Below are 19,916 nucleotides of genomic sequence, written 5' to 3' on the forward strand. Positions count from 1 at the left end.
AGCAAGAGCTGAGGGAATTCAGCACCACCAAACCAGCTCTCCAGCAAATGCTAAAGGATCTTCTCTAAACAGGAAACACAGAAAGGATGTTTCAACACGAACTCAAAACAACAAAGTAAATGGCAACGGGATCATACTTATCAATAATTACCTTAAATGTAAATGGGTTGAATGCCCCAACCAAAAGACAAAGGGTTGCTGAATGGATACAAAAACAAGACCCCTATATATGCTGTCTACAAGAGACCCACCTCAAAACTAGGGACACACACAGGCTGAAAGTGAAAGGATGGAAAAACATATTCCATGCAAACGGAGACCAAAAGAAAGCAGGAGTCGCAATACTCATTTCAGATAAAATAGACTTTAAAATAAAGGATGTGAAAAGGGACAAAGAAGGACACTACATAAAGATCAAAGGATCAATTTAAGAAGAAGACGTAACAATCATAAATATATATGCACCCAACATAGGAGCACCACAATATATAAGGCAAATACTAACAAGTATGAAAGGGGAAATTAACAATAACACAATAATAGTGGGAGACTTTAATACTCCACTCACGCATATGGATAGATCAACTAAACAGAAAATTAACAAGGAAACACAAACTTTAAATGATACAATAGACAAATTAGATTTAATTGATATTTACAGGAGTTTCCACCCCAAAACAATCAATTTTACCTTTTTCTCAAGTGCACATGGAACTTTCTCCAGGATAGATCACATCCTGGGCCATAAATCTAGCCTTGGTAAATTCAAAAAAATTGAAATCATCCCAGCCATCTTCTCTGACCACAATGCAGTAAGATTAGACCTCAATTACAGGAAAAAAACTATTAAAAGTTCCAACATATGGAGGCTAAACAACACGCTTCTGAATAACGAACAAATCACAGAAGAAATCAAAAAAGAAATAAAATTATGCATAGAAACGAATGAAAATGAAAGCACAACAACCCAAAACCTATGGGACACTGTAAAAGCAATACTAAGGGGAAGGTTCATAGCAATACAGGCGTACCTCAAGAAACAAGAAAAAAATCAAATAAATCAACTAACTCTACACCTAAAGCAACTAGAGAAGGAAGAAATGAAAAACCCCAGGGTCAGTAGAAGGAAAGAAATCTTAAAAATTAGGGCAGAAATAAATGCAAAAGAAACAAAAGAGACCATAGCAAAAATCAACAAAACTAAAAGCTGGTTTTTCGAGAAGATAAACAAAATTGATAAGCCATTAGCCAGACTCATCAAGAAACAAAGGGAGAAGAATCAGATTAACAAAATTAGAAATGAAAATGGAGAGATCACAACAGACTCCACAGAAATACAAAGGATCATAAGAGACTACTACCAACAGCTATATGCCAATAAAATGGACAACTTGGAAGAAATGGACAAATTCTTAGAAAAGTATAACTTTCCAAAACTGAACCAGGAAGAAATAGAAGATCTTAACAGACCCATCACAAGCACGGAAATCGAAACTGTAATCAGAAATCTTCCAGCAAACAAAAGCCCAGGACCAGACGGCTTCACAGCGGAATTCTACCAAAAATTTAGAGAAGAACTAACACCTATCCTACTCAAACTCTTCCAGAAAATTGCAGAAGATGGTAAACTTCCAAACTCATTCTATGAGGCCACCATCACCCTAATTCCAAAACCAGACAAAGATGTCACAAAAAAGGAAAACTACAGGCCAATATCACTGATGAACATAGATGCAAAAATCCTTAATAAAATTCTAGCAAACAGAATCCAACATCATATTAAAAAGATCATACATCATGACCAAGTGGGCTTTATCCCAGGAATGCAAGGTTTTTTTAACATCCGCAAATCAATCAATGTAATACACCACATTAACAAATTGAAAGAAAAAAACCATATGGTTATCTCAATAGATGCAGAAAAAGCCTTTGACAAAATTCAGCATCCATTTATGATTAAAACCCTCCAGAAAGCAGGAATAGAAGGAACATATCTCAACATAATAAAAGCTATATATGACAAACCCACAGCAAACATTATCCTCAATGGTGAAAAATTGAAAGCATTTCCCCTAAAGTCAGGAACAAGGCAAGGATGCCCACTTTCACCACTACTATTCAACATAGTTTTGGAAGTTTTGGCCACAGCAATCAGAGCTGAAAAAGAAATAAAAGGAATACAGATAGGAAAAGAAGAAGTAAAACTCTCACTGTTTGCAGATGACATGATCCTCTACATAGAAAACCCTAAAGACTCTACTAGAAAATTACTAGAGTTGATCAATGAATATAGTAAAGTTGCAGGATATAAAATTAACACACAGAAATCCCTTGCATTCCTATACTCCAATATTGAGAAAACAGAAAGAGAAATTAAGGAAACAATACCATTCACCACTGCATCAAAAAGAATAAAGTACTTAGGAATATATCTACCTAAAGAAACAAAAGACTTATATATAGAAAACTATAAAACACTGATGAAAGAAATCAAAGAGGACACAAACAGATGGAGAAATATACCGTGTTCATGGATTGGAAGAATTAATATAGTGAAAATGAGTATTCTACCCAAAGCAATCTACAGATTCAATGCAATCCCTATCAAGCTACCAATGGTATTTTTCACAGAACTAGAACAAATCATCTCACAATTTGTATGGAAATATAAGAAACCTCGAATAGCCAAAGCAATCTTGAGGAAGAAGAATGGAACTGGAGGAATCAACCTGCCTGACTTCAGGCTCTACTACAAAGCCACAGTCATCAAGACAGTATGGTATTGGCACAAAGATAGAAATATAGATCAATGGAACAAAATAGAAAGCCCAGAGATAAACCCACGCACATATGGACACCTTATCTTCGACAAAGGAGGCAAGAATATACAATGGAGAAAAGACAATCTCTTTAACAAGTGGTGCTGGGAAAACTGGTCAACCACTTGTAAAAGAATGAAACTAGAACACTTCCTAACACCGTACACAAAAATAAACTCAAAATGGATTAAAGATCTAAACGTAAGACCAGAAACAATAAAACTCCTAGAGGAAAACATAGGCAAAACACTCTCCGACATAAATCACAGCAGGATCCTCCATGACCCACCTCCCAGAATATTGGAAATAAAAGCAAAAATAAACAAATGGGACCTAATTAAAATTAAAAGCTTTTGCACAACAAAGGAAACTATAAACAAGGTGAAAAGACAGCCTTCAGAATGGGAGAAAATAATAGCAAATGAAGCAACAGACAAACAATTAATCTCAAAAATATACAAGCAACTTCTGCAGCTGTATTCCCGAAAAATAAACGACCCGATCAAAAAATGGGCCAAAGAACTAAACAGACATTTCTCCAAAGAAGACATACAGATGGCTAACAAACACATGAAAAGATGCTCAACATCACTCATTATTAGAGAAATGCAAATCAAAACCACAATGAGGTATCATTTCACACCAGTCAGAATGGCTGCTATCCAAAAGTCTACAAGCAATAAATGCTGGAGAGGGTGTGGAGAAAAGGGATCCCTCTTACACTGTTGGTGGGAATGCAAACTAGTACAGCCACTATGGAGAACAGTGTGGAGATGCCTTAAAAAACTGGGAATAGAACTGCCATATGACCCAGCAATCCCACTGCTGGGCATATACACCGAGGAAACCAGAATTGAAAGAGACGCGTGTACCCCAATGTTCATCGCAGCACTGTTTACAATAGCCAGGACATGGAAGCAACCTAGATGTCCATCAGCAGACGAATGGATAAGGAAGCTGTGGTACATATACACAATGGAATATTACTCAGCGATTAAAAAAAATACATTTGAATCAGTTCTACTGAGATGGATGAAACTGGAGCCCATTATACAGAGTGAAGTAAGCCAGAAAGAAAAACAACAATACAGTATACTAATGCATATATATGGAATTTGAAAGATGGTAACGTTAACCCTATATGCGAGACAGAATAAGAGACACAGATGCATGGAACAATTTTATGGACTCTGAGGGAGAAGGTGAGGGTGGGACGTTCTGGGAGAATGGCATTGAGACATGTGTATTGTCATATGTGAAACAGAGCACCATTCCATGTTCGATGCAAGTGACAAGGGCTCAGGGCCAGGGCAATGGGATGATCCAGAAGGATGGGATGGGGAGGGAGGTGGGTGGGGGGTCCGGGAAGGGGAACACATGTAAACCCATGGCTGATTCATGTCAATGTATGGCAAAAACTATTACAATATTGTAAAGTAATTAGCCCCCAACTAAAATAAATAAATTTATAAAAAAAAAAAAAAAAGAGATTTAGGAAATAAACTTGGATATGAAGATGGAGGAGAGGGAGATAAAAGAATGACTTCCACATTTCCAGCCCATGCAACCAAATGATGATCATACATTTACTGATTTGGGAAACAAACAAAAAAAAATTACCTCATGTGAAGGAGATGACAAATTAGGGATATGACACATTAGGTTTTAGATATGTCAAATCTAGGTGTCTTTGTAGAAACTAGGGCAAGAATTTTAAGTAGGCAATCTGATATATAGGAAATATATAGGAATGTAACTCAGAGAATTCTGGGCTTGAGTTAAAAAATTGAGGATCATCAACAGTGCAGATGATAATAGGAGGCAGGAGCTTAGATGAAATTGCCTAGTGAGATATTTCACTCCTTCCCAATCTAGCTCCAGTGTATGAAGTAATACACACTCCCAACTTTACTTTTAATCTCCGAGTTTACTTTATAACCCACTGCAATCTGACTCGCCCTCTCTCCTCTATGAAGCTGCTCTTGCCAAGGTCACCAGTGATTCCCTCAATGCTAAACACAATGGACAGTTGTCAACCTTTACCTTATTTGATCTCTTTGTAGCATTTGAAGCTATTAACAAGCCCTCCTTGAAACTTTTTCTTTTGGATTCTGCTAATCCATTACTTTTGGATTTTCTCTCACCTCTTTGATCATTTTTAGAAGTCCCTTCTATGGACTTTCTACCTGGTATTTCCCAGCGCTTTCTTCTCATTTTGCTACATTGGAGGAATAGAAAATACAAATATTTACAAGAACAAGGACATGAAAATGACTGAAGGACTACTTTCATATTAAACTTGTTGCCTGTAAAACCCTTACTTGCATGGCAATCCCTTTGTTTATATATAAACAGCAATATTCTTTACTCCCACAAACAACCATAAGAGCCCAATATAGACAGATCTTTCCATCTTTCAATAGAGGCAGACAATATCGATCTTGTATGTGAAATACTCAATTTTCTTCATATTATGATGACTGATTCAATTCCATTTCTTTTTTACACACTATTCTGGACTTTAAAGAAATGTTGAAAGACCTCATGTAACTGTTGGCTGCCAATTGGCCGTCTCTCCTTGAGCCATGGTATTCGTTCTCATGGTTCTAATAAGCCCTGATTCTCAGATCTGGAAAAGGACTTCATCTATCTTCCTAATAAACATCTGCCTTTGGCTATCCCAGAAACCCCTCAGACATAACATCTCTACGTCCCTCTGAATCAATTTCTAATATGTTCAGTCCAAAACCAGATTACTCTGTCCCTAATCAACATTAATCTCTCCCTTACAACTGTTGAAGAAGCTGCCTTTAATGTCTTTCAAATAACCCTCCTCACCTTTTCTTTCTACCCATAATAGCACTATTTTCGTTTAGACTTTTATTATCTGTTGCCTAGATTACTACAATAAGAGCAGTGGCAAGCAGTATAACATAATGATAAAGAACATGGGCTTGAGACAGACTGCTTACTTCCACCACTTAGTAACTATGTGACTTAGGATGAACTATTTAACTTTTCTGAAGCTCAGTTTCCTTATCTAAAAAAATGGAGATGATATTAGTATCTATCTTACAGGATTGTCATGAGAATTAAATGAGTAAATATATGTTAAACACTTAGAACAATGACAAGTTTGCTATTATTACTATTATTAGTGGATTGCTTCCTTCTTCTGGGCCATGTACTACCCACTTTTATCATTATACTTGTTACCTTACATTGCAAAGTTTGTATATGGTACTGTCCCCAACTAGACTGTTAGCTCCTTGAAGGTTTAGACTATGTCTAATTCATCCGGATCCCCAATACCTGGCACAATGCCAGTCACAAGTAGGTGCTCATTATATATATATGCCACACCATGCAGCATGTGGGATCTTAGTTCCTTGACCAGGGGTCAAACCCATGCCCCTTGAAGTGGAATTACAGAGTTTTAACCACTGGATCACTAGGGAAGTCACTCAACCAGTATTTTTTTTTTACTAAATAAAGAAAACTATCTGAGCCTCAATTTCCTTCTCCATTAAATAGGGATTTGAATTACTTCTTCACAGGATTTTTGGAGGGATAAAATAGGACAGATGTAAAAGAACTTGGAAATTAAGGAGCTAACAAACTGTAAGGACTTCATAGTAGCAATCATAGTGGGTCCACTTTGGAATTTTGCAGGGCTGGTTTGTGCCTCTTTTCACTTTGGGGAACTAGTTGGAGACCCTGTTCGAGGTCTCGGCTAATACTTTCTTCTGTTGAATTACGAGCAACGAGGATTCCTCTGACAAATTTTCAGATGAACAAAAAATGCATATAGTCATATAAATCTGTGAGCTCAAAAACTTCAGCTTTGCTTCTCACAGAACTAAGATTCTAAAGCCAAACTACTCCCTCCCCAAAGGAACTTACAGTCTTCATTAATTTCAGGAATCTTTCTGAACCTGTCATGACCTATAGACTTCACAAAGAGCTGGTCTCTGCTGCCAGTAAGTATTTACGTTACTTAGTTAATTGTGTTTTCCTGGCTTCTAACTAATATTTACAACAATAAGCATAGAAGACTGCTTGAGGGAAAGTAAGGGAAAAAACAAACATACATTCAGGTTTTGTCCACTGTCAAATGATAATATTCTTACTTGCTAACTCACGTGCTGTATTAGTTTTGATAAATCAGTGTTAGTTGAATAAATTGGAGAAAACTGGCTAACTTGAGGGATGCAACAGTTCTGAGGACTTGACTGATTGATTGTGCCTTATATCAGAGCAAGCATATTGGCTCACATTGCCAGGAAACAGCAAAATGGTTCCATTACAGTTATTGTTTCAGCTTATTTTCAACACTTTGCCCTTTCAAATGCTTTTCAGTTGTGTTGTGAATTATTACTCTTAATTTTTTAGTGCTAGCATCACAATGTTTAGATTATGAGACCAATGGTGAGACTGGAGGGGTACATAGGAAATAAGGTATATAGAATCACTCAAAAAGTCGGCAGCTGAAGAAGCATTAAAAGTTTTGGCTGAGGCCACTGTATGAGTATCCCTCCCTACCTCCATGTGACTCTTTTGCATTGTGCCTTGTATGGTATTGAGGAAAACGATGCAGGGGATTTGTCCTCATAATGAATCTTTGTTGAGGCAAGAGAGCCTTGATTTTTACTCTGAGCTCTCTCAGTAATTTTCATAGGAACCCAGAGGCAGCAGCATACCTCCCAGCTCCACAAGGAAATTTGCTGGGCAAGCATTTCCACCTGGAAGTTTATGTGTGGAACTTTAAGAGCAACCTGCTGTATTTAGAATTCTGACTTGTTCTGATACAGTCTTCTCTTCTCTCTTCTGTTTTCTCTTCTCTCTTCTATATTCTTCATCTTTCTAGACCAGTTTATTTGTTTTTAATCTATGTTTTTATCTTTTAATCAGTCTCTCTCTTCCCCCTTCAGTGTCTTTGTTTCTTGGTCTCTTTCTGTCATTTTGTCCCTGTGTCTATATATCTCTCTCTTTTCATCTCTCAGACTCTCTCTGTGTTTTTGATTGTCTCTGCATGTGCACATGCATGGGTGTGTGTATGTGTGTCTGTGTATGAGAAGTTGCTTAATCCAATTGCCCAGAAGGCAAAACTATCTCTCTGTTCTCTCTCAGAGTCTGACAACCTGGATTATCGATTGGGAGCTATTCACTCCCTGGTATATAAGCTACCAGAAAAGAACCGAGAGATGTTGGAACTTCTTATAAGACACTTGGTCAAGTAAGTAACTTCTAGGTTTTCAGGAAGAGTTCCTATTAGAAGAATTACCCACATGATAGCACTACAGATAAACTTTCTTTAAGCTCATTAAGTCCCAACCCCCAATTGCTTCATCCTAAGCAATCTGAGTGCTTGGTGAAAAACATGATTTTGCCTTTACCCTTGTATGTATCTTATCCGGGTCATCGCCCATCTTATTTGAGGGGTTTTCTCAGTTTAGGGATTAATACCAGATAGAATGGGTTAAACACAAGCTTTGCTGTCACATAAATCTGGTCAAATACCAGCTCTATCCCTTATTTAACTTTATAATCTTAGGAAAACCTCTCTTAACCTCTGTTTGGTCATCTTTAAAATAAGAGTAGTTTTGCCTGCCCCTTAAGACTGTTGCGTGGATTTGAATGAACACAGGTAAAGTGCCTGGGACATAGGAAGTTCTCAAGACATGGGGGTTATGATTATAATCACCTTCTTTGCTTGAGTATGGCAGGTAAGAAGAGATAGCAGCATTTCAGAATAGATCTGGTGATAAGCTCTAAGATGGGTGGGTATAGGGGGTTTGTGTGCCCCACTGTGGTGCTTCCTGACCAGAGGGTTCAATGTTGTGAATACAGATGAATTAACTTAACTCATAAAAGGCTGCTCTAAGGAAACAATATGGAACAGCAAAAAGTACTGTAGCCAGAATTGAGCAAACCTGGGTTCCAGCATCAGTTCTGCTACTAGCTTTCTTGATGACCATTGACAGGTCACTCTTAAGGCCACTCCTGCTGTGTTAAAAAGTAAATAAATAAGACAACAAGCTTAGAAAAATTGTGATGCATCTGAAGTCTTTATGTAACAAAATTAACCTATCAGTACACTCATAAAAATGCTGGAAAATCTGGAAATCACTTCAAAAACAACACTAATATTTCCTCATTCTTTTTCATTCCTGTATACTGCCATATTGTTTGAATACACCATTATTTACACAAGTAGTCACTTATTGTTGGAGAATGTCTCAAACACCTAGGGGATAGGTGGTGAATAGGGTGGAAGGCATAGGCATGAATTCTAGACTCCTCTGAGTCCACCTCCTTTTGACTTTTGAGCCAAATTAATATTTTATGTATCCAAATAGTAAAGTTAAATCAAAAGGAAAATATTACAAACTCTAAAATAGAATGCAAAAAAAGCAAATGATTCTAAATATCAAATTCATAGCATACTAACACAGAGAAAAGAGTTATTTCATCAAACTTGTCAACACAGCCACTAATTCATGCTAATAAAATATATTCTGAAAACAAGCAAAACTGTAAAAAGGTTGTAAGCATCACCCAGTAGGATTATTAGTACTATTATTAGTACGAGCTTTGCCAAGAGAATGCACTGATTATAGCAAACACTCTCTTCCAACAACATACGAGACGACTACACATGGACATCACCAGATGGTCAATACTGAAATCAGATTGATTATAATCTTTGCAGCTGAAGATGGAGAAGCTCTATACAGTCAGCAAAAATAAGACCTGGAGCTAACTGTGGCTCACATCATGAACACCTTATTGAAAAATTCAGACTAAAATTGAAGAAAGCAGGGAAAACCACTAGGCCATTCAGGTATGAGCTAAATAAAGTCCCTTATGATTATATGGTGGAAGTGACAAATAGATTCAAGGGATTAGATCTGATAGACAGAGTGCCTGAAGAACTATGGATGGAGCTTTGTAACACTGTACAAGAGATGGTGACCAAAACGATCCCCAAGAAAAAGAAATGCAACAAGGCAAAATGGTTGTCTGAGGAGGCCTCACAAATAGCTGAGAAAAGAAGAGAAACTAAAGGCAAAGGAGAAAAGAAAAGATATACCTATCTGAATGCAGAGTTCCTGAATGCAAGGAAAGATAAGAAAGCCTTCTTAAGTGAAAAATGCAAAGAACTGGAGGAAAACAGTAGAATGGGAATGACTAGAGATCTCTTCAAGAAAATTAGATGCCAAGGGGACATTTCATGCAGAGATGGGCACAGTAAACAACAGAAGCGGAATGGACTTAACAGAAGCAGAAGGGATTAAGAAGACGTGGCAAAAATACACAGAACTATACAAAAAAGGTCTTAATGACCTGGATAATCGTGATGGTGTGATCACTCACCATCATCCAGACATCCTGGAGTGTAAATTCAAGCGGGCCTTAGGAAGCATAACTACAAGCAAAGCTAGTGGAGGTGATGGAATTCAATCTGAGCTACTTCAAGTCCTAAAAGGTGATGCTGTTAAAGTGCTGTTCTCAATATGCCAGCAAATTTGGAATACTTAGCAGTGGCCACAGAACTGGAAAAGGTAAGTTTTCATTCCAATCCCAAAGAAGGGCAATGCCAAAGAATGTTCAAGATACTGCACAATTGTACTCATTTCACATGCTAGGAAGGTAATGCTCAAAATCCTTCAAGCTAGGCTCAACAGTACGTGAACCAAGAACTTCCCTATGTACATGCTGGATTTAGAAAAGGTAGAAGAACCAGAGATCAAATTGCCAACATCTGTCGGATCATAAAGAAAGCAAGGGAATTCCAGAAAAACATCTACTTTTGCTTCATTGACTACATGAAAGCAATTGACTGTGTGGATCACAACAAACTGTGGAAAATTCTTAAAGAGTTGGGAATACTATACCACCTTACCTGCCTCCTGATAAACTTGTATGTGATCAAGAAGCAATAGTTAGAACCAGACATGGAAGAATGAACTGGTTCAAAATTGGGAAAAGAGAATGACAAAGCTGTATATTGTCACCCTGCTTATTTCAACTTGTATGCAGAATGTGTGTATGTGCTCAGTAGCTTTAGTCTTGTCCAAATCTTTGTGACCCTATGGACTGTTGCATGTAAGACTCCTCTCTCCATGAGATTCTCCAGGCAAGAATACTGGAGTAGATTGTTGGGCCCTCATCCAGGGGATCTTCCTCACCGAGGCATCGAACCTGAGTCTCCTGCATCTAACACATTGCATCATGTGAAATGCTGGGCTGGATGAATCACAAGATGGAATCAAGATTATGAGGAGAAATATCAGTAACCTCAGATATGCAGATGACACCACTTTAATGGCAGAAAGCAAAGAGGAACTAAAGAGCATCTGGATAAAGGTGAAAGAGGAGAGTGAAAAGCTGGCTTAAAACTCAGCATTCAAAAAACGAAGATCATGGCATCCAGTCCCATCACTTCACAACAAATAAATGGGGAAAAAATGGAAACAGTGACAGCCTTCATTTTCTTGGGTTCCAAAGTCACGGCAGATGGTGACTGCAGCCAGGAAATTAAAAGGTGCTTGCTCCTTGGAGGAAAAGCTATGACAAACCTCGACAGTATATTAAAAAGCAGAGACATTACTTTGCTGACAAAAGTCCATCTAATCGAAGCTATGTTTTTTCCAGTAGCCAAGTACAGATGTGAGAATTGGATCATAAAGACAGCTGAACACCACAGAATTGATGCTTTTGAACTGTGGTGTTGGAGAAGACTCTTGAGAGTTCCTTGGACTGCAAGGTGATTAAAGCAGTCAATCCTAAAGAAATCAACCCTGAATATTCATTGGAAGGGCTGATGCTGAAACTGAAGCTCCAAAAGTTTGACTACCTGATGGGAAGAGCTGACTCATTGGAAAAGACACTGATGCTGGGAAAGATTTAGAGCAGGAGGAGAAGGGGGTGACAGAGGATTAGATGGTTGGATGGCATCACCAACTCAATGGACATGAGTTTGAGCAAACTCCGGGAGTTGGTGATGGACAAGGAGGCCTGGCATGCTGCAGTCCATGAGTTCACAAAAAGCTGGTCATGATTGAGGTACTGAGCAGCAACAACACTCTACACAAAAATAAGCTCAAAATGGATTAAAGACCTAAATATAAGGCCTGATACTATACATCTTAGAAGGAAACATAGATAAGCCATTCTTTGACATAAATTTTAGCAATTTTTTTAGATCTCTTTCCTAAGGCAAAGTAAGCGAAAGTGAAAGAAAAGTGGGACCTAATTAAACATAAAACCTTCCTCACAGCAAAGAAAACCATCAATAAAATGAAAAGACATTCTATTGAATTGGAGAAAATATTAGTAAATGATATGACTAATAAGAGGTTAATATCTAAAATATATAATCAACTCATGCAACTTAATATCAAAAAAGTGAACAACCTGATTAAAAAACAGAACAAGGAATAACATTTTTCCAAAGATGATATACGATGATCACCAGGCACGTGAAAAGATGCACAACACTACTAATAATCAAAGAAAGCAAATAAAATCTCATTCAGATATCACCTCATGAATATGTCAGAATGACTATCATCAGTGAGGATTGGCAGATTGGGATATATATATAAATATAAATATAAATATAAATATATACACTACTATGTTTAAAATAGATAGCTAATGAGAACCTACTATATAGCAAAGGGAACTCTACCCAATGCTCCATGGTGATCAAAATGTGAAGGAAATCTCAAAAAAAAAATAGACATATGTATATGTATGTCTGGTACACTTTGCATCATAGCAGAAACTAACACAACATTGCAAAGCAACTATACTCCAAGAAAAATTAATTAAAACAAAAAACAGACAAGCCCATGCACCTATGGTAAATTAATCTATGACAAAGGAGACAAGACTACCCAACATTGGAAAGAAGCTTTTCAACAAGTGGTGCTAGGAAAACTGGATAGCCACGTGTGAAGAATATTTTAGATCATTCCTTTACTTCATATACAAAATAAGCTCAAAATGGATTTAAAGACCTAAATGTGTATCCAGACACTATAAAACTCCTAAAGGAAAGCATTGGCAGAACACTCTCTGACATAAATTACAGCAACATCTTGTTTGAGCCATCTCCTAGAATAATGGAAATAAAAACAAAAATAACTGGGACCTACTTAAAAGCTTTTGCACAGCAAAGGAAACAATAAACAAAACAAAAAGACAACCCACGTATTGGGAGAAAATATTTGCAAATGATGTGACCAATAAGAAATTAGTCTCTAAAATTTGCAAACAGCTTATGAGGCTTAATTGCTTCAAAACCAACACCCCACTCAAAAAATGAGCAGAAGACCTGAATAGACATTTCTCCAAAGAGGGCATACAGTGGCCAATAGGCACTTGAAAAGGTATTTAACATCAGAGAAATACAAATCAAAATTTTAAAGAGATATCACCTTACTGCAATCAGAATGTCTATCGTCAAAAAATCCACAGACAACAAACGTTGAAGAGAGTGTTGAGAGAAGGGAACCCTCCTACATTCTTAGCAGGAATGTAAATGGGTACAGTCTCTATGGAGAATAGTATGGAGGTTCCTTAAATAACTAAAAATAGAGCTACCATATGACCCTGCAATCCCACTCCTGGGCACATATCTGGGGGGAAAAAAAAACCATGATCTGAAAGGATACATTAACCCCAGTGTTCATCGTAGCACTGTTTACAATAGCCAAGACATGGAAGCAATCTAAATGTCCATCAACAAAAGAATGGATAAGGAAGAAGTGGTGCATATATACAATAGAATATTACTCAGCCATCAAAAAGAATGAAGGCATGTCATTTGCAGTAACATGGATGAACCTAGAGAGTGTCATACTGAGTAAGTCAGTCAGAGAAGGAGAAATATCATGACATCCCTTATATGTGGAATCTAAAAAGAAATGATGCAAATGAACTTAACTTACAAAACGGAAAGAAACTTACAGACTTAGAAAATGAACTTATGGTTGCCTGGGAAGAAGGGAGAGTTAAAGACTTTGGGAATATCATATACACACTGCTATATTTAAAATGGATAACCAACAAAGACCTATTGATAGCATTGATAGCACAGGAAACTCTGCTCAGTGTTATGTGCCAGCCTGGATGGGAGGGGAATGGGGTGTGAGGGAGAATGAATACAAGTATATGTATGGCTGAGTCCCTTTGCTGTTCACATGAAACTGCCACAACATTGTTATTCAGCTATACAGGGTTAATAGGAGGAAAGAAATCATAAAAATTAGGGCAGAAATAAATGCAAAAGAGACCATAGCAAAAATCAACAAAGCTAAAAGCTGGTTCTTTGAGAAGATGAATAAAATTGACAAACCATTAGCCAGACTCATCAAGAAACAAAGAGAGAAGAATCAAATCAACAAAATTATAAATGAAAATGGGAAATCACAACAGACAATACAGAAATACAAAGGATCATAAGAGACTACTATCAGCAACTATATGCCAATAAAATGGACAACTTGGAAGAAATGGACAAATTCTTAGAAAAGTATAACTTTCCAAAACTAAAGTGAAGTGAAGTGAAGTCGCTCAGTCATGTCCGACTCTTTCCGATCACATGAACTATAGCCTACCAGATTCCTCCGTCCATGGGATTTCCCAGGCAAGAATACTGGAGTGGGTTGCCATTTCCTTCTCCAGGAAATCTTCCCAGCCCAGGGATTGAACCCGGGTCTCCCGCATTGTAGGCAGACGCTTTACTGTCTGAGCCACCAGGGAAGTTAATAGAAAATATTAACAGACCCATCACAAGCACGGATACCGAAACTGTAATCAGAAATCTTCCAGCAAACAAAAGCCCAGGACCAGACAGCTTCACAGCTGAATTCTACCAAAAATTTAGAGAAGAGCTAACACCTGTCTTACTCAAACTCTTCCAGAAAATTGCAGAGGAAGGTAAACTTCCAAACTCATTCCATGAGGCCACCATCACCCTAATACAAAAACCAGACAAAGATGCCACAAAAAAAGAAAACTACAGGCCAATATCACTGATGAACATAGACGCAAAAATCCTTAAGAAAATTCTAGCAAACAGAATCCAACATCATATTAAAAAGATCATACATCATGACCAAGTGGGCTTTATCCCAGGGATGCAAGGATTCTTTAATTTCCACAAATCAATCAATGTGATACACCACATTAACAGATTGAAAGATAAAAACCATATGATTATCTCAATAGATGCAGAGAAAGCCTGTGACAAAATTCAACATCCATTTTTGATAAAAACCCTCCAAAAAGCAGGAATAGAAGGAACATACCTCAACATAATAAAAGCCATATATGACAAACCCACAGCAAACATTATCCTCAATGGTGAAAAATTGAAAGCATTCCCCCTAAAGTCAGGAACAAGACAAGAGTGCCCACTCTCACCACTACTATTCAACATAGTTTTGGAAGTTTCAGCCACAGCAATCAGAGAAGAAAAAGAAATAAAAGGAATCCAGATTGGAAAAGAATAAGTAAAACTCTCACTGTTTGCAGATGACATGATCCTCTACATAGAAAACCCTAAACACCCCACCAGAAAATTACTAGAGCTAATCAATGAATATAGTAAAGTTGCAGGATATAAGATTAACACACAGAAATCCCTTGCATTCCTATACACTAATAATGAGAAAACAGAAAGAGAAATTAAGGAAACAATTCCATTCACCATTGCAATGAAAAGAATAAAATACTTAGGAATAAATCGACCTAAAGAAGCAAAATACCTATGTATAGAAAATTATTAAACACTGATGAAAGAAATCAAAGATGACAAAAATAGATGAAGAAATATATCATGTTCATGGATTGGAAGAATCAATATAGTGAAAATGAGTATAATACCCAAAGCAATCTATAGATTCAATGCAATCCCTATCAAGCTACCAAGGGTATTTTTCAGAGAATTAGAACAAATAATTTTACAATTTGTATGGAAATATACCCCATTACAAAATAAAAAGTTTAAAGTCTGGGGAAAAAAAACATAGACAACAGCAACTTTTTTGATGTTGGGAAAGGTAAGGACAAAGTGTCACGCAGTATTTTAAGTGAAAGGTACTCATTGCAAAAGCAAGGGTGTAAGGGTGAGTAAGAGGAAAATAATTTTTAATTGATATCTCAGAAAAGTATTAATTTTATAATATGTTTTGAATCAATAAAATGTGACACATTTTAACCTATTACACTTTTCATACAGAAAAGGTAGCATTTGGCAGAGTTTAAAAATCAAAATTCAGCTTTTATGGAAAAATAAATAAGGTTTTGAATATGAGTGTATGCTTGACATCTCTAAATATTTTTGAGGAGAATTAATAAAAAGGAATTCCATATATGGATCCTCCAGTTCCTACATTATTTGTAACTTTCTCCCCTAAGTTCAACATTGTATCATAAGGATAAGTGGAAACATCCTGGATCTAAGGGATGCTTTTTTTTTCTCTATTTATTTTTGATTGAAGGATAATTACAATATTGTGTTGGTTTCTGCCATATATTAACATGGGTCAGCCATAGGTATACATATGCCCCCTCCCTCTTGAGACTTCCTCCCACTCTACCCCATCTCTCTAGGTGGTTACAGAGCCCCGGTTTGAGTTCCCTGAATCATACAGGAAATTCCCAGTGGCTACCTATTTTACATATGGCAGTGTATATATTTTCCAGGCTACTCTCTGCATTCATCCCACGCTCTCCTTTCTACTGCCCTTAAGTCTGTGTCAGTGTCCATAAGTCTGTTCTCTGTCTGCATTTCCATTGCTGTGCTGCAAATAGGTTCATCAGTACAATCTTTCTAGATTCCATATATATGCGTTGATATACAATATTTGTTTTTCTCTTTCTGACTCACTTCACTCTGTATTATAGGTTTTAGGTTCATCCACCTCATTAGCACCGACTCAAATTCATTCCTTTTTATGACTGAGTAACATGACATTGTATATATGTACCACAGCTTCTTTATCCATTCATCAGTCGATGACCATCTAGGTTGCTTCCATATCCTAGTTATTGTAAATAGTGCTGCAGTGAACATGGGTTGTTTTTGTTCAGTTGATAAGTCATGTCTGACTCTTTGTGAACTCATAAACTGCAGCACACCAGGCTTCCCTGTCCTTCACCATCTCCTGGAGTTTGTTCAAACTCATGTCCATTGAATCAGTGATGCCATCCAACCATCTCATCCTCTGTCACCCCCTTCTCCTCTTGCCCTCAATCTTTCTGAACATTGGGTCTTTTCCAATGCGTCACCTCTTCCCATTTGGTGGCCAAAGTATTGGAGCTTCAGCTTCAGCATCAGTCCTTCCAATGAAGATTCAGGGTTGATTTCTTTAGTATTGAGTGCTGTGATCACCTTGCTGTCCAAGAAACTCTTAAGAGTCTTCCCCAGTGTTCATAACCATGTCAATTACAAATGCCAAGATATGAAATCAACCTAAGTATCCATCAACAGATGAACTGATAAAGCAACCATGGTATATATACGTACAGTGGAATACCACTAAGCCACAAGAGGAATGAAATTTTGTCATCTGCAACAACATGGATAGACTTGGAGGGTATTATGCTAAGTGAAATAAGTCAGATAGAGAAAGACAAATACTGCTTGTTATCATTTATATGTGAAATCTAAAAAAATTAAATGGATGTACATAACAAAGCCACAACGGACTCACAGATATGGAAAACAAACTAGTGGTTACCAGTGAGTAGAGGGAAAGGGGGAGGGGTAAGATAGTGGTTGGGGACTAAAGTTCAAAGTGTGTACTTGCTAAGTCACTTCAGTCCTGTCCAACTCTGTGCGACCCTATGGACTGTAGCCCCCAGGCTCCTCTGCCCATGGGAATTTTCCAGACAAGAATACTAGAGTGGGTTGCCATGCCTTCCTCCAGGGAATCTTCCTGACCCAGGGATCGAACCTGCCTCTCATGTCTCCTGCATTGGCAGGCAGGTTCTTTACCACTAGCACCACCTGGGAAACCCTATACAAAGTACTGCGTATGAAATAAATAAGCTACAAGTATATATTCTACAGCACAGGAAATATAGCCAATATTTTATAACTTTGAATGGAGTATAATCTATAAAGATATTGAATCACTATGTTGTACTCCTGAAACTAATATTGTAAATCAACTATACTTTAAAAGAAAAACTACTAGTTTGCAACCTCAGTGCCCTATTTCAGGCATAGATCAATACAATTGGGTAAAAGATTTTTCAGGAGCAATATATGCATAAAGTTTCAAAGTATTATCCACAGATTACTTACTAATTATGAATGGAAAACTGTATCTTTACAATCAATTTATCTGGCAAACACCACCTTAATTAATTATCAAATTTAACATCACTGATAATAATACAAACTGACCTGATGGGATATGGTAAGAAGTATACAACATAAACAAATATTTTTGCCAAGAATGTTTAACCCCACTCAAATTTAGCCTCTAAGTTAAAGGAAATACAGGGTGTAGAAAAATGCAGAAAGTTTGACACTCTTTAAGACAATTGTCTTGGAATTTTTTTTTTTTAGTCAATGTTCTGAGGGGAAAAGGTAGTGGTACTGTTCTATATGGGCTTCCCTGGTAACTCAGCAGTAAAGAATCTACCTCCAGTGCAGGAGACTTGGGTTTGATCTTTAGGTCAGGAAGATCCCCTGGAGGAGGAAATGACAACCCACTCTAGTATTCTTTCCTGGAGAATTCCATGGACTGAGGAGCCTGGTGGGCTACAGTCCATTGGGTTGCAGAGTCGAACACGACTGAAGCGAATGAGCCTAGAACTGTTCTATATTAAGAGGCTAAAGAAGCATAAACAAATGCAGCATATGAACTTTTGATCTAGATTTGAAACTTTCAACTAAAAATAATTTTTTCATGACATTTGAGAAAATGTGAATAGGTACCAGATATCGGGTGATATGAAATTATCATAAATTTTCCTTGATATAAACATGTTACAGGTATTTGTAGGACAACATGCTTATTATTTGGAGATGAATGGTAAGATATTCAGGGTTGGGCCATTTACTTTTAAAGGACTCAGAAAAAATATGCATAACAAAGAATTCAAATGTATGAAAAAACTCAATTCCTGAATTTAGGTATAGACAGTATGAGTGTTCATAATAGCATTCTTTCAAGGTTTTGTCTTTATAACCAAAATTTACAGGGAAAATTCAAATAAAAATAGGCTTAGTTCCAACAGCAATATTTACACAGAAGAAGAAAATCCATGTGCTTTCAAAATTTACAGTATTCTCCTGCTATGGCTTTCATAATCTATATGACAGTTATAACTTATGCCTTTGTTGTGTATTCCCACTGCTGTCCTGTTTTCTAGCCTAATGACAGGCAAACACAAACTGACCTCAGCCAGTTTGAGATTTCTAATTATTCCATTCTTTTTGTTTGTTGTCTGTCACTTCCATTAATCAGATGTAGGAGAACACTACAGGTTACCTCCCCCACAATCTCACTACCAGTGGCATATTATAATACAATGGAAACAAGCCTCAGGCTTAATTCTGCCACTCATGCAGATATTCATCTGGAAGCAAATGCAAAACAGTTATACAATCTGTTCTGTAAACTCAGTGAAGTCTCAGCTGTCTTTCCTTTCAGATGCTCTGACTGCATCATGCATTAAACTTTAACTTGAAGCAGATAAGATAATATTACAGCACTGAAATTGGAGTCAGGCAATTAAATCCCATAATCTAATGCCCAAATGGAAGACCCTTTTGCAGTCCTAGGCTTGGGCTACCATTCTAACGGGTGTGAGTTTTCAGGCTTATTAAAATCTTCTTATTTTTTTGTAATAACACTTCTGTTATTTCTGAAGCAATACTATTGCATTGTAGAGATTAGAAAATATAAAGAACAAAAAATCAATAAAAATAAAAACCTGTTAACAACATTCAAAAATCACTATTATTAATCTGTTGGTGCATTTTCTTCTGGATCTTTCTGTGAGTGTGTGTGTTTATGTATACGCACACACTTCACACAAATATATTTGAGTTTTTTACTAAAC

General features: G+C 37.0%; 1 protein-coding gene across 4 annotated transcripts in view; it reads left to right on the forward strand.

Annotated features, from left to right (window-relative positions):
* Positions 1-19,916, forward strand: part of OPHN1 (oligophrenin 1) — a 658,667-nt gene that overhangs the window by 399,261 nt on the left and 239,490 nt on the right. For all 4 annotated transcript variants that reach the window (XM_081567319.1, XM_081567322.1, XM_081567321.1 and 1 more), the window contains exons 17-18: positions 6,741-6,799; positions 7,950-8,055. In XM_081567319.1, the coding sequence (XP_081423445.1) occupies positions 6,741-6,799; positions 7,950-8,055 (165 nt within the window). The remainder of the gene's footprint in view (positions 1-6,740; positions 6,800-7,949; positions 8,056-19,916) is intronic.

This window comes from Giraffa tippelskirchi, chromosome X, assembly GCF_054371585.1.
Source record: "Giraffa tippelskirchi isolate mGirTip1 chromosome X, T2T-mGirTip1v1.2.pri, whole genome shotgun sequence".
Lineage (NCBI taxonomy): Eukaryota > Metazoa > Chordata > Mammalia > Artiodactyla > Giraffidae > Giraffa > Giraffa tippelskirchi.